The sequence below is a fragment of the Cynocephalus volans genome, chromosome 2, assembly GCF_027409185.1.
Source record: "Cynocephalus volans isolate mCynVol1 chromosome 2, mCynVol1.pri, whole genome shotgun sequence".
In the NCBI taxonomy this organism is placed as follows: Eukaryota; Metazoa; Chordata; class Mammalia; order Dermoptera; family Cynocephalidae; genus Cynocephalus; species Cynocephalus volans.
This window is the reverse complement of record NC_084461.1, coordinates 1,282,001-1,307,004: the sequence shown is the minus strand read 5'-3', so window position 1 is coordinate 1,307,004 and position 25,004 is coordinate 1,282,001. Positions and strand designations below refer to the sequence as shown.

At 55.5% G+C, this 25,004-nt stretch overlaps 1 protein-coding gene across 1 annotated transcript in view; it reads left to right on the top strand.

The window, feature by feature from the left end:
• Window positions 1-1,075: 1,075 nt before the first annotated feature.
• The window catches only part of LPCAT1 (lysophosphatidylcholine acyltransferase 1), a 61,494-nt gene continuing 37,565 nt past the window's right edge, over window positions 1,076-25,004 (top strand). The window contains exons 1-2 of the mRNA XM_063086583.1: window positions 1,076-1,210; window positions 19,628-19,770. Of these exons, the coding sequence (XP_062942653.1) occupies window positions 1,076-1,210; window positions 19,628-19,770 (278 nt within the window). The remainder of the gene's footprint in view (window positions 1,211-19,627; window positions 19,771-25,004) is intronic.

The window sequence follows — 25,004 nt, the reverse complement described above, 5'->3', positions numbered from 1 at the left end:
CCGCCACCACTGATCGTGGGCCTAAGGCGCGCGCAGAGTTTAGCTATTATTGTTACAAAAGCCTTGTGATGAGTTTTTGAAATTTACAAATATCCACCCGAAAAAAATGGTGCTTTTGCCCCAGTCAATAACGTGCTGTAAATTAGGCCCCGGCTGCTCCCCCTCACCCGCGGGGGACACCCCATGACTCGGAGGGGACGAGAAGGCACGATTGACTCGCATCGGCGGTGCCGGTGACCGGTGCGACCGGGCTCCACGCGTCCGCTGCGGGCCTGTCCCCGAGCTCTGGTGCAGCGACGGGCGGCGGCGGGGCCTGGGCGCGCTGCAAGAACCCCTTCCCCTGGGGGCGGCCCTGCAGGGCTGCCCAGCCCGAGAGAGGGGACGCCCACAGGAGGAAGAGCAGCGGGCAGGGGGCCGGGGCACGGTCCCACCCGGGACCTCGAGTCCGCGCCAGCCGCTCACGTGGGGCCCGCTCGGGCCCTGCTCCCGGCGCCCTGCGCGATTTGGGCGGGCTCGGCTGCGGGGGCTCCGCACCCACGGCCCCAGGGCGCGCGTGCTGCGCGACTGCCCGGCCCCGGCCTCTCTCCCCGCGTGGGCCAGCGCGGGCCACCCCCGGCCGCACCCTCCGTCCGTGCGTCGGGGCTTGAGAGCGGGAAGGGGGCTGCGCGGGGGCCTCGGGATCCCGGGGACGGAGACCCCACACTGTCCCGGGAGCAGTCCCCGCGGTGCGTCCCCGTGGTCCGGCCACTGCGTCTCCGCGCGGCCCGAGACCAGCGGCCCCAGACCCCCGCACGGTCCCCGCGAGCCTCCGGGCTCAGGGCGCTGGCCGGGCGGCTCTCCCTGGCGGCGGAGGCGGGGCTTGCAGGGACGCCCCGCCCCTGCCCGGCCCCGCCCGCGTACGTCACGCCGCCCCTCCCGCGCCTGCGCCGCCGCGCGCCCGCGCGCCCGCCCGCCCGCCTGCTCCGGCCGCCGCGCATCTTCGGCCCGCGCCCGGCGCTCAGCCAGCTCCGGCCCCGCTGCGGCCCCGCTCCGGCCCCGGCCCGCCCGGCTGCCCTCGCGGCGGGGCGGCGCGGCCATGAGGCTGCGGGGACGCGGTCCCCGGGCCGCCCCCGCCTCCGGCGCAGGGGCCGGCGACGCGCCGCGGCTGGCGCCCCCGGGGCGGAACCCCTTCGTGCACGAGCTGCGCCTCAGCGCCCTGCAGAAGGCCCAGGTGGGTGCCCTCGGACGCCGGCCTGCGCGGAGCCCGGGGCCGGCGCGCACGGGGCGGGGATGCTGGGCCGGGGATGCGCTGGCGGGAGCGGCCCAGCCCGGCGGGCCCCCTGCCGCCGCCTCTCTGCCCCCGCGGCCCGCGGTCCCCACGCTCGCCTGCGGTCCGCCGCCCGTGCCCGCATCCGCGCCTCCTTCCCTCCCCTCCCGTATCCCGATCGCGCTCCCTGCACCCGGCCCCACACCCCTTTCCCTGGGCTCCGCACCCCGATCGCGGCCCCGCACCCCGGGTCCCCCCGCGGGGACTGCCGGAGCGGGCTTCCCCTATGTGCGGCTCGGCGGGCGGGGCCGACTTTGTCACTGGATGCGTCTCGTGAACGGGGACCGCGCTGGTCGTTTAGCCAGTGCCGGAGACCGGGGCTGGCTGTGCGGGGTTCCCCGAAGACCGCCGGCAGCGGATTTCCACCTCCGTGTCTGCACGTCGTTTTCTGGGGCGTGCGCACCGTTCCTGCTGCAGGGGACACTCCTGGGGGTTAGTCTGCGACCAGAAACAACTTTACACAACCTGCCTTCCCACGTGTGGGGGGGGGGCTGCGGTCCCCTCTGGTCACGTTTTATTCGTGGGGTTGGGATAGTGGCCGGTGGAGGTTTGAGTCCCAGTGGCTGGACATGCCGGCCCCTTTCTCCGTATGGCTTCTCACCGGGTGGAGAACGCGTCCCTTGCCACGTGGGGCCTCAGCGCTGACAGCTGTGGCTGCAGTTCTGTGAGGTCACTCCCGCCGACCTTTCTTTAGACTCCAAAACAGTGCCCAGGAGAAGCGCAGCTGGGGGCTTCCGTGGCTGTCCAGCTTACGGGGATGTATTTCCAACTGGGAGAAAACTTCCAAGATTGAGGTTTCTAATGTGTAAAGTAATTTATCTGAAATAACAGTGAAGTGAAAAGTTCTTGAAGTCAGCTTAAAGTTGTCATTTTCCCGGGATGCCTGCTTTTTCTCAAAGTCCCTGAACAGGATGGTTGTCCTCTGAGGCGGACGGAGTGGAGGAGATGGAGAAGGAGGTGGTACCAACCCTCCTGCCACATGCAAGGGCAAGGCTTTCCCCACTTTGGCTCCCAGGCCATGTCCCTGTGTCTGGTCACCCTGCCCCCTCCCCGCAAGCTCAGCGTGTGCTCTCTCTCCCTGTCCTTTCCCACTCTCTCCTGGTCTCTGCTTCTCTCTCGGGTCTTGGGTTTAGCCACCTCCTCCAGAAAGAAAGCTTCTTCCTCTCTCCGGGTCCCTGGAGGCTGCCTCTGCAGCGTTGCAGCCCCCATTAGCACAGACTCCCAGGCGCCAGGTCTGTTCTGCCCAGAAGTGTGTGCCCATGCCCTGGGGGAAGCAGGGCAGAGACTCATCTGAGTTGGGTGCAGATGGCAGGGCAAAGTTAGAAATGCCCAGACCCCTGGGCCTGCTTTCTGTCCCTGGAGCTCAGGGTGCGAGATGTTCCCAGCTGCTCGCGGGCAGGGGCCCACTGAGGCTCCTATCACACGATTGCAGGTTGGAGGCCGGGGCCAGCTTTTCTCCTGCAGACTGTTCTTCAGGGAACCGCTGTGAGTCCGAGATCCTGCTTTTAGGTGTTGGCAGGAGCACACAGATGACATTCAGAGAAAGGACAGGTAGATGGGATATTTTGCCTGCCAGAAAGTGAGGGATACTTTGCATACATTTTGTTGCCATGTTTCAGGGGCCCTTATCAAAGTAATCAACTGTGTCTGTGACAAAGTCGTTACTGCTTGGATGGCCACAGTGTTTAACCAAGGAGGATAACTTGTAAACGCTCTCAAAGCTCTCCTCCGCAGAAACGTCGCCTTGCGAAGCTGTTACCTTGATGCGGTGTGTTATTGTGCAGTTTCCACAGAGTGAAATAGTCTGTCTTTCAAGCGAGGAAAGCCTGCTTCCAAAAAGAGAGAGAGAGAAGAAATTAAGGAAGAGAGAGAGAGATCCGCTAATGACTGGAACACCCAGGGCTGCTCAGAAACCCACCCACCTCAAGTCCAAGTTGAGATAAGCTGGCGAGGACCGCATTTACCTGTTAGCGTCTGCTGCCTGGGGGGGGGGCTGCTGTGTGTGTTGGGATTAACACAGGCAGGGCCACCTTGACCCCCGGCCAGTCCATCTGTCATTGAACTACAGATTTAGTGAGGAGCTTAAGTATCTCTTTGGACAGAAAACAGTAGTTGAGACCTGAAAAGAAGTATCAAAATCATCCATATCTATAAAACACGCTATTTTCTACCCTTTGGCTAAAGCAAGGATACAGATTTAAGAACAGAACCGTGAATAGTGTGATATTGGATTTTGGTGCTGTCAGCTACGGTTCTTCACAGTCACATGTTAATTTGTTGCTTTTAGAGTCATGACATGGTTTGCTGTCACCCAGGGTTTTCTGGGACTTCCCTTCAACCCGTGGGTGTGAGTGCGCTGCACCCCCAGCTCTGACATGTTTTCTTCCTTTCTGAAGTCCCTGCTGCTCCTAACCAGTCAGGGGACTTTACACCCTGGAGAACGGAACCGCTTTTCGTACACCTTGGAACCGAGTCCTCTGACGACGGTGTTGTGGGCTCAGGGCGGAGGAGGCTTCCGAGCACCCCCGCCTGCCCGGCCTAATCCACAGAGAGGATTATGATGAGGGCTGAATCCAGGGACAGATCCTGCCCCCCTCCATGGAATTTACCCCAAAGTGGACGGTCTGTGTTCCAAGTTTTTATCCAAATGCCTGAGTTATGATTTTTTTTTTTAAGGAAGAGCAGGACTGTCCATCTCAGCCTTGCTCCTGCGTCAGGAGTGGCCATTCTGGAGCAGGAGCTGCACTCCCCGGACATTTCCCCGGGCCGCTCCTGTGGATGGCTGCTGTCTGCAGCATGGTCTTGGCCCTCAGTGCCCCTGCCCCACTGCCCCCAGGCATGTGCACACACAAGGACTCCTTGTGCTTCTCTGACCTGCTCCTGCTGCTGACTGGAGTCTGGACGCTCCATGCATGAGACTTAGTAAGGAGCAGCTTGTTACTCAGCCCTCCTGCAACCCCAGCACACTGCAGGGGGTGCGGAGGAATAAACAGGATGGGATGTGGGGCAGGAGAGCGTGTGTCCCTCAGGCATGGTGGAGAAGGCTGGAGCTTCACAGGGTCCATCCCCTCCCTGGTGGTCTGTTTGTGGCCCAGTAGAGGCCTGGGGTCATTTCCCCAGTGTCCTCATCTCTGGTGGCTGTCAGCTGCACCCCTGGGAGACAGATGGAGGCAGATGACATGGTGCGGCCCCAGACTGTGCACTCCAGCCCCAGTCTCCCGGGCACAGTGGGCTGGCTCTGTATGGACATCTGCCCTGACCTCACAAGGAGCTCAGGCCCTTAGGGAACTAGCCTCCTCCTCTAACCCACTGGGAGCTTTTCTGTAATCTCTTCTAATTTCCTGGAAGGATGCACACATAAAACGTAGTTATGGTTAACTTTGAAAAGTGGGAAGGGGGATTCGAGGTTGGAAAAGACTTTATATTTTTTATAGCCTTCTGTCCTAAGGAATTTTTAACAGGAATGTGTGTATGTGTGTATTTTACATGCACACACTCAGTTTTGTTTTACAACTGACTGATCAAAGCACAGTCACTTTTCTCCAGAAACCTGTAATTATGGCACAGGGCGTGTCTGAAACTAACATTGACTCTTTGAAATTAACTTATCAAAGATACTTCTGTAAATGTCCTTGCACTAATATTCTATTATGAGTAAGAGCAGTTCGCCTTTATACTGTCAACACTGATCTTGGGCTGATTCTGAAAACCAGCTCTGCAGATTATCACGTGTGTGTGTGTCGCCTGAGGCTCGCACCTCTGTGGTCTCTGGCGTTAGCCCTAGATCTGTGCCCTGCGCCCCACCTGCACGCACGGTTCTGTTCTCCCGTCAGGCCCACATGAGGCATCTCACAGACGTCTGGAGAGCCGACCCTACTCACTCTGGCCACGGCACCCGGAATTCAAAAGGAGTACCTATGTTTACAAATTTAGGAACGATTCTGGCCTCTTGCCTGGGCTGCATCCAGGTTGCTGTTGGTTTTCAGGATCCATTCTTTCTTCCCTCGGAACACGGGGCCACCCCGGTTCCTCTCCTGCCTCTGCCTGGTGCTCATGGACCCAGTGCCAAGGTGGCGGTGGCAGGTGCACCCTGAGCTCCCTTAGCACTTGCTTGGCGTTCGTGTGCTGGGAGGGGGAGCCACCAGCTCGTGTCTTATATTCCCCTCTTTTTTCAGCTGTATTTCTTTTTACGCATGTTCCTTCTTCAGGCTTTTTGGTTTAAACTGATGTCACCTTTTCTCTGTGCATAGCACCATCGCATGGCTGGCCCAAGCTCTTCGAGGGGCATTGGCCCATCCCTCACCTTGTGTGACTCGTGGTCAGGTGTGGGTGGACTCCAAGGACACTGCAGAGCCTGGCTCTGAAAGCAGCTGGGAAGCAGGAGTCATGTGTCGACCCTGCAGTCCATGTTGGTGTCTCACTGATGCCTCTGACCTCTGGTCCCTCTGCCCGCTTGCTACCACCAACCTCAGGCTGAAACCTGAAATATCTCAAATGGGAAGCTCATTTCCTTTCTCATGTCCATTTTCATTAGCAAGAGGCGATCTGAGGCTGTTTTGGGGCCTCCAGATGCCAGCCCCTCTTGCAGTTGTCTGTCCCTGTGCAGACCTTAGCCTCCAGAAGATGTCGCACCATTCCCGCTGCTTGCTTCGTTTCTTTAAACATTTTCTGCCTGACATTGATGCATTATAGTTTCTGCATTTGAATTATCTGTTTCTTATTTTAAAAATTCAGGGATTTGGGGCCGGCCCTGTGGCTCACTCAGGAGAGTGCGGTGCTGGGAGCGCAGTGGCCCTGCCACCGCAGGTTCGGATCCTATATAGGGATGGCCAGTGTGCTCACTGGCTGAGCGCGGTGCGGGCGACACCAAGCCAAGGGTTGCGATCCCCTTACCAGTCACAAAAAAGCAAAAAAAAAAAAAAAAAAAAAATTCAGGGATTTTGTGCCTGCAATGGTGGCTGCTCCAGAGCCCACTGAGGGTGCCGAGTGTGGGACTCGCCTGCTGCACCTGCTGGGTACCTACCTGCGCTCTCACCTCCCCGCTGCACTTGCCGCAGAGTGCCCTCCAGGGCAGGAGGGCACACCCAGCCAGTGGAGAGCGCCGCACCCTTCCGAGGCTTGCCTTGAGAACGTGCTCTGGGCTCTACCGCCTGGGCACGTCTGCCTGGGAGTGTCCAGGCAGGGATTCCACAAGATCATCTGCCTCAAGAAGCCATGTCCGTGCCCCAGAGACTCCAGGGAGGAGCCTCCTGACCACTTTCTCCTTCATCTTCCTGTTTCCGGGGCCCTTCGCCAGGTCACAGCTGAGGATGAGAGTGCCACTGCCCCCAGAATGGCCAGAGTTAGTGGCTGCCCCTCAGCCTGCTCTCAGGGACTTGGTGGTGCGGGAGTGATGTGTTCTCTGCCGTTCCTGAGTTAGTGTTTCTGACATTTCCATAAACTCTTCATCTCACTGTGAATTGTTTTGGAAATGAGTCCAGAGGAAAAAGGACAACACGGAGTGTGTGTTTGGAGATGACATTATTTTTAATGTGATCGCAGTGTTTGTCCTTCTAAAACCCGAGTCACTTTGCAGCCATCACTGCTACTTTTTGTGGTACTAGAAGTGATTAGCATGTTCCTCGGCTTTTTTAGCCACATTCCAGCAGTGTGAGCTCAGGTGCTCTAGCCGTAGTCAAGGGCTGTCCTTAACCTCACGTGGCAGGCAGCGTTGGGTGGCCCTGCAAAATGCTGCCAAGGACAAGGACTGTCCTGGCAAGGTGCTGCATACTGTGCGGTGTGGGGATGTGCTGTGGGGATTAGGGGGCTGGTGCCTGGGGACAGCAGCCCTTTCCAGGCCTGGATTTTACTCTTGAAAGTCATATGCCCATCTTAGAGCTGGAGGAGTGATTTCTTTTCCTTGAAAAGTCATTTGCCACGTACAAGTTTTCAAAATATGAAACAAAACAACATCACTCGCAATTTTAAATATTTTAAACCCGTAAGGTGGACACGAGCTAGGCTGAGCCAGGTCTAGTGCAGTGTCCCTGAAGTCTGGGAACACGAGGACCCCACATTTGCACAGAGCAGTGTCCTGAGTTCCATGCCGTGCCCTGCCATGCAGTGGAGGCTGAAGGCTCGTGCTGGCCGGAGCACAGAAGTGACCTTGGTGCCCCTGAGACAGCGGGGAATGCCGAAGGGCTGGGGCCTGGTTTGGATCAGGTGCTGAATGGCCACCCTGGGGGGTTGGCTCATATTGGAGCCCATTTGCTCTCCCAGTGCAGCCATTTGCTCTCCTCGTCACTGCCCACTCCACCCCAGGCTGTCCTCCTTCTGCTGGTCAGTGGCCTGAGACCACCCAGCACCCGTGGCAAGTAGAGAGTGAGCCCTCCCTCACCCAAGGCCACTGGGCCACCTCTACTCCCGTCCGCCCAGGAGCAGTGGTCTCCAACTGGCCACCTGCCCCCACACACCCTCCCACTTAGTCATCAGCTACAGTTGGATAGGTCACCTCTGTCCTTCCCCTGTACTCAGGAGTGACCACACTCTCCAGGGGACATGCAACTCATGTCCACTCCCACTGCACCCCACTGACCAACACCGGGAGTCTCTTGCCAGGTACACCAGTGTGACTAGTGGGCCAGGGGCTCCCTGCATCTCAGGGAGCAGGATGTGCTTTGGGGGGAAATCCCATAGCTGGGAGCAGAGCCAGGATGTATGCGGGGGACTTCTTGCAACTTGGGGGGGTGATGGAGGCAGGATGTTCCCTGGGGGCTCCCCAAAGATGGTGAGGGGGGGCTTCTGTAGATAGAGACAGGGGTTGAGCCAGGATGTCCTGGGGTGCCCCCTATATCTGCAGATGGCATGGGCAGGATGTGCTGGGTGGTGGGGGGCCCAGGGCTTGCCAGGGGCAAGGCACCCAGGGCACAGGACTTGGGATCTTAACCCAATGCCCTGCTGTGTTTCTGCAGATATTTGCTAAGAAAGTAGAAGCAGCTGGAAAATGTCACATATCTTGAATTTCAGGATTCTTTTCACTCAGAAGGTCTGGGAGATAAGGAGTTTCCTTGGGCCACAAAGCTAGGGCGGGTCTTTCTCATGGCCTGAGCTGGGCAAGGAAGGGTGCTGCCTTGGGGAGGGGCTTGGGGAGTGATGGCCTGTCTGCTGCTGGGAGGAGCTGGGCAGCCAGAGTGGGAGCAGGTGGGGTCCTTGCCAAGCTCCCTGGACTGTCCTTCAGGCAGTTGGACCTTTCCTGTTGGCACCGTGGCAGCATGCTGCTTCTCTGTGAGGCCCCTCCCTGCTTTGCTGTCCTCTGCATACACACCCCCACACACACATTTCCTAGCTTCCATGACCCCTGGCTCACAGGACACCAGCAGAGCAAAGTACTGCCACCAGACCTCAACCTGCCTAGTTGCGGGGTGGTCCCGGCTTTGGAGGAGTTAGAGTGTGAAAGGCACACCCTGCCATCAGGGCATGGGGCCTTGGGTTTCCTTTGTTATCTGGGGCCCCATCTGGACTCAGTACCCCGAGAGCAGGGATTCTGCTGTGTCCTGGGCTCAGCCTGGTACTCAGGAGTGGCCTGGGGAAGGACCAAGAGTTAACCATCAGGGAAATGCACATCAAAACCACATGAGATGTCCTGTCAACCCAGCTTGACCGGCCATTATCAAAAAGACCAAGAATAACAAATGCTGGCGGGGAAAGGGGAACTCTTCTACACTGTAGGTGGGGCTGTAAACTAGCACAGCCACTGTGGAAAACAGTACAGAGGTTCCTCAAACAACTACAGATAGAGCTGCCATATGATCCAGCAATCCCACCTCTGGGTATATACCCAGAGGAATGGAAATCGTCATGTCAAAGGGGTACCTGCACTCCCACGTCGATTGCAGCTCTGTTTACAATGGCCAAGATATGGAGCCAGCCTAAGTGTCCATCAGTGGACAACTGGATAAGGAAAATGTGGTGTATATACACCACGGAATACTACTCAGCCATAAAAGAGAAAGAAATTCTGCCATTTACAGCAACATGGATGAGTCTGGAGAAAATATGTTAAGTGAGATAAGCCAGACATAGAAAGGTAAATACTGCATGTTCTCACTCTTAACTAGTGCTCAGAAAGTAGGAAAGAGAGAGAGAGAAAGGAAAGGAAGGACGGACGGACAGAAGGACCAAAGGATACTAGAGATGGGGAAGGGGATTTGGGGAGTGATAGATTGGGTAAAAGGCATAAAGAAAAGTCGCAATTTGTAATAATGAATATGCTAATAATAAAAAATAAATAAAATATCTCTCAAGATAAAAAAAAAACACAAGCGCCGGCCCCTGGCTCACTTGGGAGAGTGTGGTGCCGACAACATCAAGTCAAGGGTTAAGGTCCCCCTACCGGTCATCTTTTAAAAACAGACACACAAACACAAACCAGTTCATCAACGGCTCCTTTCCTGCCAACAGGTGCTTAAACAGCACTTGTTCGGGAGAGCCACGCACCCTCAACGTCAGTGCCCCCACCCTGCTGGTGCCCGCTGGCACCTCTGCTGTTCTGACCATTAGCTGTTTGTTGTTTGGGCGTCGCTCGCTCAGGGGACAGTGGGGGCCCTCTGTGCTGGCCCGTGCCCAGTAGCGCAGTGTAAGTGGGCCCCTCACAGCTGCGGGCGCGGCCCTGCCCCCCGGGGCTGCTCCTCCACCCGCCCGTGGTGCGCCACCTCCAGGCCTGTTTCTGCAGTGGGGCTCAGGGCTGTGAGAGCTCCTTCTGAGGAGGTGTCATTACAGGGCGTCCCCCACGGTGTGATGCCCGTGGAAGTCGGGGCTAGCCAGGTCCCTGGGGCCTCTGCGTGGGGCTTTGGAGCGGCATCTGCTGCTGAAGCCGAGCCTTGTTCCCAGAGTGGAGAGCATCCGGCCCAGAAGCCTGCCCTCTTCCTGGGTCCCCGCGTGTCCCTCCGTGCTTCTCCTGAGCACCCGCTGGGAGCCAGGCCCTGCTGGGCGTGGAGTCCTCAGGATGACCGGGTGGCCACGGAAGGGCCATGTTTGGTTTGTTGTGGAATTTCACATACGGAGCTGCAGGGACTGCAGGTCTTAAGTCATGGGGACCACTGGGACAAAGCCCTAGTCACCAGCTGGGGGTGTCCCGAGAACCCCAGGCAAAGGAGACATTGCACAGAGCTTGGTGAGTTAGAGGAGTGAGAGAGGGTCAGGAGAGCGTGCGGAGACCCAAGGCCAGCCGGGGCCAGGGGCGGCTCCCGCGTATGCCAGCCATCGTTGTGCTGAAGCAGGGACTGGGGCACCAGCTGCAGCTGCCCACGTGTGTCCGCCCTCCCTGTGCCCACCCCACCCCCCACACCTCCTTCAGTCTGTGCTTAAATGCCACCGGCTGTTACAGAGACCCACCCGCCCCCACCCCCCCTGCGCTTTTCACTGGCCACTGGCGAGCTCCATCTGCCCACAGGTCAGAGCCGGGCAGCGCTGGGTCCTCAGTGTGTCTCGGTCTCCGCTGTGTCCTTGTGTCCACAGCAGTGCCCGGCACATCGCAGGCCCTCAGTAGCACCTGCTGGACGAACAAACTTATTTTCTGTCGCAAACCTTTTTATTTAGCTACTCACAAACAGCACCAGCATGCAAGCATGGAGAGGTTTTCTAGGCAGTGCCCTGTGCCAGCGTCACAGATGTGATCATGACTTTAGGGAACCCATGGTCCAGACAGCAGTGACCCCTGATATGGGGAGGACAGCAAGTAACTGCGCAGATCACAGCTCGGAGGCCATGAGAAGCCAGCCCACCTGAGGGGCTTCAGGGGCAGCCTTATTCCAAAGGTCAGGATGCCTGGCAATCTGCATCTGTAGTGCACAGGGTTAAAGATCGGAGATGTGGCCCTCCGTGGACACTCGACAAGCCGTGCCTTCTCCAGTGACCGTGAGAGTTCTTGATTCCGAGTGTATGGGGCTCCGGGGACCTTTGGTGCTGGGTTTGAGATGGAGGAAGATAGGGGGCATCTCCTGTGAGCATTGTGTTTCTTGCACTCCCACCCCATCTGTATGCAGCCCTGGGCACCTCTGTGGGGATGATGGCAGCTGAGCTGACCACGCCACATCTGGAGGCAGGTGGCACCTGCCCAACAGCCTCCATCTCTCCTGATTAAACCCCACACACCCAGGCCCTCTGTGTGAAGCACCTTCTGGGTGTGCTCACTGAGCCTTCCATCCCCACATGGAGCCCAGCAGAAGTGCATCCACCAATCCCAGTTGTGGTGGCCACCTGGCTGCTTTACCAGAAAATGAGCAAAACCTTAATGGCAGTATGGCATCTGCCTCGGGGCAGCTCCCCGTGGTGATGCGCAGGTGCCAGCTGAAGCCTCCTCACCTGGCCGCAGCAGGGCCCTGGCCCCCCAAGTGCACATGCAGAGAGAGTAGGAAATGACATTCCATTCCCAAGCCACAGAGTGGGACATCTGTCACTGCAGCATATCACAGCCCGCCCTGAGTGACCAGTCCGTTTTACCAGGTTTTGTTTGCTGAGCAGCAGGCAGGAGGGTATTGGCCACTTGGGAACAAACAAGACAACAGGCTTCGCTGTGCAGGTGCGTGAGCCTGGGGCCAGAGGCAGGTGGGTGAGCCTCCCTCCTGGAGGGGGCCCAGTTCTTGGCCGACCCACACTGGGGCAGGGAGCTCCCTGCGGTCTCTGACCCTGTCTGCAGGAAGCAGCTCTGTGGTCAAGCCAGGAAGTCAGGTGGCGTCCCCACGGCAGAGGGAGTGAGGCTTGTGGGGTCCCTCCTGTCTCCACCCTCTGTCAACACCCCGATCCTTGGCATTCTCCCTGTACCTCTGATTTATGAGGCCTGGACATGGCACTCTGCACTTTGAGGCCTTGTCTCTGGGGCCCAGCCTTGGCAGGCAGGTACTGTTTTCACCGTCTCAGTGGTAATTTTCTCTGGAACCTAGTCAGTGGTTCCAGATGTCCCTCAGAGGGTTCTGCTCTGATGCCCTCAAGTACCCTGGGGTGACTCTGGTGGCCCTCACGGGCAGGCTGGTGAGCTCTGTGTGCCACATGGAACCTTCCTGACCACAGAGGCCACCTTTGCTTCATGAGCGAGCTGTTGAGTGTCCCCAGACCTGCAGATACTCTCCTGCAAGTCCAGCTGTCATGCTGCTTCCCTGCTGAAGGCTGAGTCTGCAATTGGTTGTGTATCTCATCTGTGTGACGATATGACACTTAGGGACAAATGTGGGGCCCTCCCTGCCAGGGGACAGGCTGTGCAGGGCACAGGGCCACGTGGGTCCAGTCCACCCAGCTACACACAGCTAACACTGGTGATCATCCCTGACATCCCACCTGTCCTCTGAGGGGACACAGCCATGTGGTCTCCGAGGCCACGTCTCCTGCAGGACCTGGGTAAACTGGACCCATGAACAGCTGCTTAGTGGGGTTCAAACCCCAACAGAGTCAACCGCAGGAGCCCCGCTGCAAGTGCAGAGCTGCCACATAGTGGTTGGAAGCGGATTCAGAGCCACAGAGAGGCGCATGTGGGCCTGAGTGTGTGGCTGCAGTGACTGTCCCAGAGTCTGTGCTGACTCAGTTATGGGGCTTTCCCAGCCCCTGGTGGGGTCAGAGCTGTCTTAGGGGCCTGAGGCTTTCTGGAAGCCAGTGCCCTTCAGACACTAGTAGGGATGTCCCCAGTGAGGAATGTGCCCTCATTCTGCATCCAGAAAGTGATTCGAACCACAGGGAGACAGGTTCCACCAGCATCAAGGCACACCAGCCCCCTTGCACCCAACTGCACCATGCACCCTCCCTAGCCTCCCACCACAGTCATGCTCCAGTGTCCTGAGGACACAGCACAGGTGCCCAGGCACAGGCACCTGCCCAGGCCATGTCAGTCACCCAAGGACACGGCACAGGTGCCCAGGCAGCGTTGGCATCACTCACCCGAGGTAAGGACTATTGCAGATGCTCTGGTGTCTTGGCCACAGAGTGGCAACCCAGTTAGGAGGAAGGTCTGAGCCACAGGGAGCGCTGCTGCCCACTTGTCTGCCTGACTCTCCTGCGCTCGCACTCTCACTCCACCTGTAGGATTTGGCCCCTTGCTTCCGGGAGGCCCTGCTCTCCCAGCTGTCCCAGCCTTCCTCCACCCCCACCACTCTCCACTGATGAGTGTCTCGGTACCTTCGAGCTTGGACTGAGTGTGCTCGACCCCTCCTGCCCCATCCCCAGCACTGCAACCTCTGCTGCGTTGGCTAGAGGCCCCGGTGCTGTCCTTGCACACTGACAGCCACCTTGGCCAGCTGGACCGTGGGCCAAGCATGAGGTGCCTGGGGGTCCTAGCACCAGGGCCTGCAGGGGGTTTCCCTCGGCGATGCCATCATGTCTCAGTGACCGAGGAGCTGGACACTGACCTGAGCCGGACAGTTTCGCACCCATGCCAGAGTCTCTGCAGCATCAGGGAAAGAGTGGTGTGGTGTTGGCAGGTGTTCCTGGAGGGTTTCCGTAGTTGTAGGGTCTCATGGTTTAGGGTTGCTTTAGACCACAGTGGCTTTGATTCCATAAAAGACTGTGTAGCTGACTCATAAGACAATGCCCGTTGGCTGGTGTGTTGAAAATTGTAAATAGAGTCATCTAGGAAAATGACTCTGCTGTTGGACTGTAGGACAGATTTGAAAATTCAGAGTGAATTAGCAAAGGCATTCTCAGTTTGCAGGTCAGAAGCCTCCAGATGGGGCAGTATGTGCTACGATTTCAGTTAGGGCTCTTGGGTGGAGGTGGCAGGGATCAGGGGGTGTTGGGGTGGGTGAGGGCATGAAAGAAAACAGCTCAGTTTTAGAAAAGCTATATTTAATTTTAGATTTGAGTGGGAGAGCTAAGAAGAAATAGCTTATACATAGCAGCAGGCACGGGCTCTGGGGAGGTTCTCCCTGAGTGGAGGTGTGGGTCGTCCCCGTCACACAGCTGTGTAAAAGCTGCAGAGTGACTGACATTCACATTAGTGAGAAAAAGACAAATGAATCCGTGTAAATTAGGGCAAAAGATGTGTATAAATGGGCAGATCACAGAAAAAAGAAGTGGAAATACCCAGATAACAGACGGCGCTGTCCTGCCGCACTGGCCTCCTGGGCCGTGGCCGCACCCCCAGGCTGCCCAGGGTTTGTGGCGCATCGAGGAGGGGCCACCCTCTGGGTTTTTTCTCTTCATAAACAGGCTGGATCCCCAGGCTCCTTTTTGATAAGAGCAGCCGCGTGTGTGTGTGCGTGTGCGTGTGCGTGTGCATGTGTGTGTGCGTGTGCGCGTGTGTGTGTGTGCGCGTGTGCGTGTGTGTGTGTGTGGAGAGCTGATGGCCACCGTTTAGAACGCCCGTCTCTCCTGTTTTCTTTGTGCTTTCAGTGTTGCAACTGTGAGAATTAGTCGTGAATGCCACAGTTTGCTCCTTTCTTGGACGCGGCACGTGCTTTGGGTTGGAAGTGTTTTCTGTTTAGTGGAGGTGACCTGGTGGCGGGGAGCAGCGAGCCTGCATGTCCTCGGGCTGGTCTGCAGGGCGCGGGGCTGGGTGGGCTTCTGAGGCCCCGCCAGCCGTCGGTGGCAGGCGTTCTGTGCCTGGTGGGGTTTCCTAAGGAAAGCGTGATCGTTCCTGCTGATGGCATGCCCCTGAGAATTACTGTGCTGCTTACAGTTGTTCTTTCTTTAAAAGGAAGAAGTAAATGATCATTGGGTGTGTCTGTTTCTTCTGCCTGTGTTGGGGAAGGTGGCCCTGGTGGGTAGGACACATCCACGTGCGCTGCCTCCGTGTGGGACACCAGTTGTCCGTTCCCGGTGTTAGAGTGTCGTGTCTAGTCTAGATCTCAAAAATAGCCTGCTTTACGTTTGTTTGTAAGTAACAGACAAAAAATACGTTTAAAAGGCCGGTCCCCACGCAGGGCTGTCCTCTGTCCCCCTCCTGCTGGAGATCTCTCTGCAGAGTTCCGCATTTCATCTTTTTTTTTTTTTACTCTTTTTATTGAAGCATAATTGATTATACATGTTTACAGGGTACAAAGTTGACTATCAGTAGTTGTGTCCAATGTGTGATGGTCAAATCAGGACAGTTAACTTATTCGTCATTACAGTCCGTGATCGTTGTTTGTGTCTTTGTGTCCGATAACCACTTTCTCATTAATTTCTCCTTAACCCCTTCCGTGGGTTAACCCCTCTCCCCTCTCTGTTCTCTCCTTCTAAGAGTTCAACGTGTTGCTGTGATTGTTGTTTCTGTCTCTCTCCTTATGGTTTATTTGTTTATTCGTTAATTCAGCTCCCACTTACGAATGAGGACGTGTGGCATTTCTCTCTCTGCGCCGGGGTTGTTCCACTTGACATAATTTTCTCAGGCTCAGCACATGCCACCCCGTGCTCGGCCCTCCCTGGTGGCATTTGAGGAACGCCCGAGACCCAGCCCAGAGCTGCTGCCCCTCCACTTCCAGACCCGAACGCACGCTTCGTTTCAGAAGATGCCCGTGCCCGAGCGGGACTGCCCGTGCCGGGCGGTCGAGGCTCCTCACATGTGGGTGCCCCTCTCCCCAGTTGCTCCATCATCCCCTGCCTCTCTGGGGGTCGTACGGACCAGGGCTGAGTGAAGGTTCCTCTCCGCTGTGGGACCCATCACGCCATAGCTCTTCCTAGTGGTCCTAGATGCAAAAAGCTACAGGGAGCATCTGTGGGACTTGGATTCTAGGTTTATTCTGCAGGTGGAGGCAACGATGACCCAGCATGTTTGTCTCCTGGGACCTGAGGGATGGCTGAGCCCTACTGAGACAGGAAGGCCAGGACACAGGTGGAGCCGGGGCAGGGGCTCTGTTTAGGATGGCGGTTACGGGTCCTGCTCTGACCAGCCGGCCACCTTGGGAAGCCGCCCGCAGTTCAGAAGCACTGGCCTGTCCTTGTGGCATGTGGGATCATTGAACTTGCTAGGAGCAGTTTGCACCAGGGTGTGGGGACACAGTGGCTGAGCCTGAGACTGGATGCAGGTGACAGAGCCTGGGGGGAAGACAGGCCCCTTGAGTCCTGCCCTTCCTGGAGAGGACATTGGCTCCTTAGCAGGGCTGCGCCTGGCAGAAAGCTGGCACACGGGCCCAGTGGTTGGGCCAAGGTGAAGGCAGAGCTGCCCGTGAGAGCACCAGAACAGCAGGTCCCTCCTCATGCCCTGGGGCTCCCAGAGGCACCAGCCTCTCCCAGCAATTGCACGGTGCTTTAAGGGGGAGCCCTTTCTCCTGTCTTCCAGGTAGGGCCAGGATGGTGCACCGCGGGCCTGTGGAGCTCTGTCCCTGGCTATAACCCTTCTCCACCCTCTGACTCACCTCCGCCTACCCCCACTTTGCTGAGGGTCAGAGTGTGTCATCAAGGCTCACAAGGGCTTTTCCTACTGCTGCAAACTCAGAAACCAGGACTGTGTTCTCCATGATACACACAAGAGCAGGTGCCCAGACGCGTTAACCAAGGTTCAGATGTGGTCACTCATCAGGTCCCCGTGGACCCCGTGTGCTAATTGAATAGCGCTCTGTGTCCTGACTCCCTGGGGTGCTGGTGAGGCCTCACCCTCAGATCTCATCAGCACCTCCCCCATCGTTTGGGGAGGGGCACCGCCTCCCAGGCCCCTCAGAGCCTCTTTCCCCATCAGCAGTTCCCAGGTGCCTGGGGAGGGGTGGCCCGGCTGTCGGCTGCTCCTCCTGGAACACGTTGAGAACTGTTATTTGGTTCCATTATCTGTAGTGGAAACATCCTGGTAGGAGAATGTGGCTGCCGCACAGGTGTGTGCTATGAAAGCACGTCTGTGAGCACAGGCTTTCGTGGTGGCAGTGTGAGTACACCGAACTTTCTGAGACTTTCTGCCGTTATCCTGTGCTGCCTCTTCATGTGTCTGCAGGTGCAGGAAGCAGCCTTTAAGAACGATTTATGGCAGTAAACAGTACACCTGCCCGGTAACTTACTTCCTCTGCACGTCGGGAAGAGACAGCCGGCTATCGATTGTAACAGCAGTGCCTCCATCGTGAGCTCTTAAGAATGGTCGCTTTTGAGCCAAGAGCCCTGGAAAGCGGATTGGCAGCCCTGAGAGGCGTGGGGGCCGTGCCAGGGCTGGGGGCTGAGGGACAGAGCGGGGACAGCATCTCAGAATGGGAAAGAAGCCTCATCGACAGGCTGTGTTCTTTTTTCCCTCTGCAACAAATTACGAAACACAGTCGTGCACCACAGAGAGACGTTTAGGTCAACATTGGACTGCGTGTACCACGGTGGTCCAGTAAGATTATCATGGAGCTGAAAGATCCCCTCACTGGTGGTGATGTAGCCGCCGTAGCTGTGTCGTAGCACAGTTGCTTTACTGTTTTCTTGGTCTAGTGCAGCTTAAGTGTGCGGTGGTCGTAAAGCCTGCGGTAGCATGCAGGACTGTCCCAGACCTTCACACTCACTCACCGGCCCACCCAGAGCGACTCCCAGGCTGGCAGGCTCCATTCGTGGTACGTGCTCTGTACAGGTGCACCATTTTTATCCTTCAATCCTTCCTTTTCCTGTACCTTTTCAATGTCTAGGCATGTTCAGATACACAGATGTCACCGTTGTGTTACAATTGCCCACAGTGTTCAGTCCAGGAGCAGGCCCTGCGTGTTGGTAGCACTCTGTGGTGTCCACACAACAACAAAATCACGTAAGAACACATTCCCCAGAGCAGATCCACATCAAGTGATGCGCGACTGTGATAACAAAGGATGGAAAAGGGCACAATGTTTAGAGCCAAATTTTAAAAAGAAAGAAAAGGCAACCTTTTAAACTTGCAGGATTACATTAACGTGGTACTTAGAAGAAGCGCTGAATGTGAATACTAGGAAAAAAGTATTTCTGAAAATAATGATGCAGGCTTTTTGTTTTTACCTCAAGAAGTTAAAAAGAATATTAGTGTAAACTCAAAGAAGAAGAAAGAATCTTGTGAAAGCCACAATTAATATCATTAAACAGGTCACATTAGACAGAAAGAACAAAGCCCAGACTGGCTCTGTAAACCGATTAATAACATACAAAAATATCTGGTGACATGGCTTGAAAGCTTCAGAAGACACAAGTAATATTAGAGATGAAACTATAGATCAGCACTGATGTAAATTCGCAGGAGAGAGTGATAGACAACTTCACTCAGTTATCTGGAGAAAAGACTTGAGGGGAACTTTGGTAGAAGGAGGGAAAAATCTGCCCCGGGCCTTTGTATTTTTTAAAATGTGGCTAGTAGAAAATTTAAAATCATGCATGTGCCTTGCGTTATATTTCTAATGGGCCTTGCTGGTCTTGACTGAAAACCTACAGAGAAACCGAGGGAGCAATCAACGCTCCCGTTGCAGGTGACTCAAAACCTAGCAAGACGGGGCAGGGGCCAGGGGCACCACTTGGAACTGACCTACATCTATTTGTCCTCTGGACACAAAACTCTACCTATTTGAAGTTTGTATTATTGCCAGTAACCAAAAAAATGCGTCTATTGATCATAAATCCTCTACAATTTTAGAACTGCTCATCCATTTCCCCCACATTTTCCAGTTGATCCCCTAAGGTCATTTGTCACAAAAGGCACCATTCCTGAGCATCCACCCAGGGGGAGAACGAGACACCATTCTGTGCACCACCAGGACCTGTGTCTTACTTGTCACTGACCCTCCCCTGTAATGCTCCTGGCTCTGCCATTGTCCTGACTGCATGTCCCTCCAGGTGTCCATCCTCACTCCCAAGCTGTAAGCAGCAGCGCTGGCCCCTGCCCACAGAGCCCTGACTTAGACCCATGGGCGGCAGCTGGTCCTGCAGCCTTGGCCCTGCCCTGGGTGAAACCTGGGCTGGGCTGATATTCTGCCCTTTCACCAGCCCAGGTCTCCTGGGGCTGGAAGGTCACCCCTGAATCCGTCTTCTCTGTGGTCCCAGGTCCAGCCTTGCAAGCTCCATACCAACCACCCCACCACTTTGCAGATGGCTGGGGCAGCGTAAGCTCTCAGGCCCACGTCAGCGATCTCAGAGGGGGCAGGGAGGGCAGGATGACAGCACCGGGGAGGCTGGCAGTGGGGGGCCACGGCTCTGCATCTCAGGTGCAGTGCTGCCTAGTGGGGTGCACTGTCTGGGTCAGAGCCATATTGAATTTGCCTGTCATCCCCAGGCTGTCCTCTCAGTGTCTCTGGTAAGGTGGCAGCTCCCCTAGCTCTCTGCCCTGCAGGACACGCAGGATTCAGGGAGGTCTGGGGTGCCCAGCGCCGTCTCCCAGGGCTGCTTCCCCGAGAGGTGTCCACGCAGAGAGTGGAGCGGAGCTGGTGCCTGGACACAGAACCCTGGGATGACGCCACCCTGTCTCCCCAGGTGGCCTTCATGACGCTGACACTGTTCCCCATCCGGCTCCTGTTTGCCGCCTTCATGATGCTGCTCGCCTGGCCCTTCGCACTAGTCGCCTCGCTGGGACCTGCCGACAAGGAACCTGAGCAGCCCCTGGCCTTGTGGCGGAAGTAAGTCACTCATTTGTGGGTGTTCTGCGTGAGTGGGGGTGTCACACAGCCAAACGGCTGATTTCATCCTCATGGTGTCTTCGTGTCTGTCCAGCATGGACCTGCCCATCTTGCCCTTCCCAGCCCGGTGTCACTGGGGCTGCACTCTCCCAGTGGGGACACTGCTGTCCTCCTGTTTCCACATCCTGAGCACAGAGACCCCCCCACCATGGCCTCCTCTGCTCCAGAACCTGCTGTGGCTGCTCGTTGCCTGGGACTGAAGTCAAAGCTTCCCAGACCACCCTCCTTTGGCTCTGTGACCTGTCCAGCCCTGTTAGCCCTCCCACCTCAAACCCTCGGCTCTAGCTCTGCCGATGGGAGTCCACCCCCACCCCGGAGCCCCTGGGCCGTGATGACTGAGCTCAGGTGGGTCCCACCCCAGCAGCCCCCATACAGAGTACCTGGATCTCGTATGGGTGCTGGGGGAAGGCGGCGTCTTCCAGCTGTAAGTGCAGCAGCTCTGTTGGGAACCACCTCTGGGGCAGATGGCCACCGGGCATCACCTGCTGGCCTGGTTTAATTAAAAGTGGGCTAAGTGTGAACTGCTTCCCACACCTTAAAAGTCCAGTGACTTTACATAAAAATCCGTGTCTGGCCAGTCTTGGCAAAGAGGTGCTTCTGGGTCCAATTGGCTGGAGCCAGGCACGGCCCAGCCCTCGGAAGCTGCGTGTTGCCCACTGGCGCCGTCCCTGCAGGGCTGAGTTTCCTCCTTGCTCTGTAGACCTAATCTGTTCGTTGCTTTTAAGCACTGACTACAAATAAGCCACGGCTATCTGTAGGTGGATATGTTGTGAATATCTCCAAACTAAAAGTCCAGCACAGACCACAGAAAATTAAATCAAATCACAGAATTTCCTTGTTTCATTTAAATCCCTAAAGCTGTACCTTAACTTAAAGTACATGCCGTGAGTAAGTGCAGATATTGGGATGTCAGGTATTTCGATGAGCGTTCCCAGTGTCCTAGAAGTCATTGTTCACGTCATGAGAGCAAGGCTCTAGCAACCCTCGGTGTGGTGTTAATGTCTCTGATCAGTCCTAAGGGTCCTGGAATAGCTTACTCAGAAGCAGAAATATTAATAGTTTAATGGAAACATCAGCAAAAAGGCCCACAGGCCGAATCTGGCTGCTGCCTGCTTTTGTAAATAAAGCTTTATCAGCACAGCCATGCCCCTGTCCTCATGTAATGTTTAGGGTTGCTTTCACAGAGAGCAGAGGAGTGGTGTGACCTGAGCCGTGTGGCCCACAACACCGGGAATGCTCACTGCAGGTTTAGTGGATGTGTCTGACGTGCAGAGTTTATGGATAGGGACAGTGATCCCGGCAGGAGGCACGTGGGAGCCCGTACCTGCCTCTGAGTTTCAGCTCCCACTGACCCCACGGTCACGGTCAGATGCAGGAAACCAGCAAGGGTCAGGGTTTGCTGTGCTGCTGCGAGCAGGCAGCGCCTGGTCATGCTGGATGAGCGTCCGGGTGCTGGGCCCTCGTGCCGGGTCTTGGACATCGAGCTGCCGGCTGCCAGCGCTGACCGTGGTTGCTGGGGGAGTCAGGTCATGGCCAAATTTGGGTCTCCGTTTTCCCTTTCTGGGTTTCCTGAGCTCTCCTGGAAAAGCACGCTTTATCTTCAGTTCTTTTTTTTTTTTTTTTTTAATGTTTTAACCATAAAATATGAGTTTGGTATCAAATATATAACCTAGCAAAATAAATCTAGAGCAAATCAGAATCAGACTTTGAGTTTTGCTAGGTCAAGAACCCATAGCTAGAAAAGCAGAGATTTTGTAGTTTTAAACAGATTGCAGGTGATTTAGTTAAATCAGCACTTTTTGGTCTTAACTCCCCATTTCTTCCCCTGAGCTTCCCCTCCTCCTCTGATCCCTCCCACCACAGACATAAGAATCCTCACACACGTGCAAACTCTGTCTTTCCAAAGTAGATGACCTGGGGCTATTTTCCATTTTCCCCAGGCTAACTCCTGGTGGCTTTTCTTGTGTATGAATAATTTATTTGGCTTTGTCAGGTAATAAATAGTCCACAGCACACTTTAGTTCTAACAGCCCCACTTCAAAGATGCTTTTATGTGTACCTGAGGGGCATCCGTGAAGTGTTCAAGGACAGTGAAACTGTGAGATTTCTCATGGCCGCGGTTTCATGAGCACATTGGGTGCCTGGGTCTGCAGAGACTAGCTGTGTAGCATTCTGTGTGTATGTGTGTACGTGTGTGTGTCTCTGTGTGTGCATGTGTGTGTTTGTGCGAGAGCACATGTGTGTGTTTGGATGTATGTTTGTACATGCCTGTGTGTGTGCATGCACATCATGTGCATGTGAGTGTGCACATGTGTATGCATGAATGTGTGTGTGAGAATGTGCATGCGTGTGCATGTATGCCTGTATGTTTACGTGTGTGCATGTATGAGTGTGTCTGTGCATGTGTGTGTACATGCCTGAGAATGTGCATGTGTGTGAACATGTGAGTGCATGTGTGTGCACATTCGTGGTTGTGCATGTGTGTACATGCATGAGTGTGTGCATCTGTGTGCATGCGTGTGAACATGTGTTGGAGCATGCCTGTGTGCGTGTGTATGCACGTGTGTTTGTGAGAGCGTGCATGTGCATGTGTGTGTATACACATGAGTGTGTGCATCTGTGTGTGTGAGTGCGTGTGTGTGAGTGCATGTGTTGGAGCGTGCATGTGTGCGTGTGTATGCACGTGTGTTTGTGAGAGCGTGCATGTGTGTGTATACACATGTGTGCGTCTCTGTGTGTGAGTGCGTGTGTGCATGTGCGTGTGTTGGAGCGTGCATGTGTGAGTGTGTGTATACACATGAATGTGTGCATCTGTGTGTGAGTGTGCGTGTGTGTGTGCATGTGTATGCACGTGTGTTTGTGAGAGCGTGCATGTGCATGTGTGTGTATACACATGAGTGTGTGCATCTGTGTGTGTGAGTGCATGTGTGTGAGTGCGTGTGTGTGAGTGCGTGTGTTGGAGCGTGCATGTGTGCGTGTGTATGCACGTGTGTTTGTGAGCGTGCATGTGTGTGTATACACATGAGTGTGTGCATCTCTGTGTGTGAGTGTGTGTGTGCATGTGCGTGTGTTGGAGCGTGCATGTGTGAGTGTGTGTATACACATGAATGTGTGCATCTGTGTGTGTGAGTGCGTGTGTGTGTGCATGTGTATGCACGTGTGTTTGTGAGAGCGTGCATGTGCATGTGTGTGTATACACATGAGTGTGTGCATCTGTGTGTGTGAGTGCATGTGTGTGAGTGCGTGTGTGTGAGTGCGTGTGTTGGAGCGTGCATGTGTGCGTGTGTATGCACGTGTGTTTGTGAGCGTGCATGTGTGTGTATACACATGAGTGTGTGCATCTCTGTGTGTGAGTGTGTGTGTGCATGTGCGTGTGTTGGAGCGTGCATGTGTGAGTGTGTGTATACACATGAATGTGTGCATCTGTGTGTGTGAGTGCGTGTGTGTGTGCATGTGTATGCACGTGTGTTTGTGAGAGCGTGCATGTGCATGTGTGTGTATACACATGAGTGTGTGCATCTCTGTGTGAGTACGTGTGTGTGCGCGCGTGTGTTGGAGCGTGCATGTGCATGTGTATGTATACACATGAGTGTGTGCATCTGTGTGTGTGTGTGCGTGCACGTGTGTTGGAGAGTGCATGTGCATGTGTGTGTATACACATGAGTGTGTGCATCTGTGTGTGTGTGTACGTGCACGTGTGTTGGAGAGTGCATGTGCATGTGTGTGTATACACATGAGTGTGTGCATCCGTGTGTGTGTGTGTGCACGTGTTTGTGAGAGCGTGCATGTGCATGTGTGTGTATACACATGAGTGTGTGCATCTGTGTGTGTGTGTGCGCGTGTGTTGGAGCATGCATGTGCATGTGTGTGTATACACATGAGTGTGTGCATCTCTGTGTGAGTACGTGTGTGTGTGCGCGTGTGTTGGAGCATGCATGTGCATGTGTGTGTATACACATGAGTGTGTGCATCTGTGTGTGTGTGTGCACGTGTGTTGGAGCGTGCATGTGTGCGTGTGTGTACTTGAGCTGCACATGCTGCCCCACATTGAGTCCCAGCTGTGCAACCCTCGTTGTCTCCATTCAGCAGCATTATCGAAAATTCGCTGGGTGCCCATCCCTGGGCTTGGTTGGGTGCTGGAAGGGAACCTCCGCAGAGGGAAACACAGTATATTAAATCACCTTAGTCAGGGACACAGGTACTAGGAAAAAACAGGTTTCAAAATAACGGGATTCCAAGTGTACAGCATCCTGCCGAGTAGTAATTACACAGTCAGTGGGGACTGAACGTTGCTTCGTGCTGTGCACGGCTACACAGTTTTGAATAGACTGATGTTAGATTAAAGAGGATTTTTGCTAAAGGTTAAGTTCGTGTCATTCCAACCTTCCTAAAATAAAAACTTAAGCTTTCGATGAAAAAATGACCCAATTTTGCAAAAGTCACTTACTTTAAGTTACTTTCAAAATGCAGTGTTGTAAAAACTGTAGCATCCTTTTGCAAAACCCACTGTCTGCTGCTGCCTCTTTGACTACCCCGCTGAGTCCTGAGCCAGGTGGGCACTGGAGATGCTCGGCTTACTGGACAAACTGAAGGAGGGTCCATGTCCCAAGCGCTCCGTGTAGGGTCTCTGTACACATCAGCCTGGAGGTCACAGCTTGAACTTCTCTGCTCTCCTGGAAGCCGGCATCTCCTCCCCGCCTGTGCCTCAGCCTGGGACTGCCCCCACCAAGGAGGGGGCCCCACACACACCCCTCAGAGTCGGGGCCCAGCACGTCTGTCCTGCGCAGGGACCATCTGGCTGAGCCAGTCCCGCGTGCAGCACAGGGGCTGCTCTCTGTCCTCGGTGCCAACTCCAGCAGGCATCCCTCAGCACACAGGCAGGCTGTCCCCTCCCACTGCGGCTCCATGCCATCTGTGATCACCCTTTCATAGCAGAACCACGTGAAATGGATATATACGTGGTCTCCATAAGTTCTTCAAAACTCAGGTGAATCGGGCTCTTGCCCCCCCGACACACACACCTGCGTGTTCAGGGGACACAGGGCCTCCGTGGTCTCACCCCGGGGTTCGGTGTTAGGCTCAGGCTGTTTGTCCGTCAGCAGCACTGGGCGCTGCCATGCTCCCTCCTCCTGGACGCACCGTCTCCCTGCCTCTGGGGGCCTCCTCACCCCATG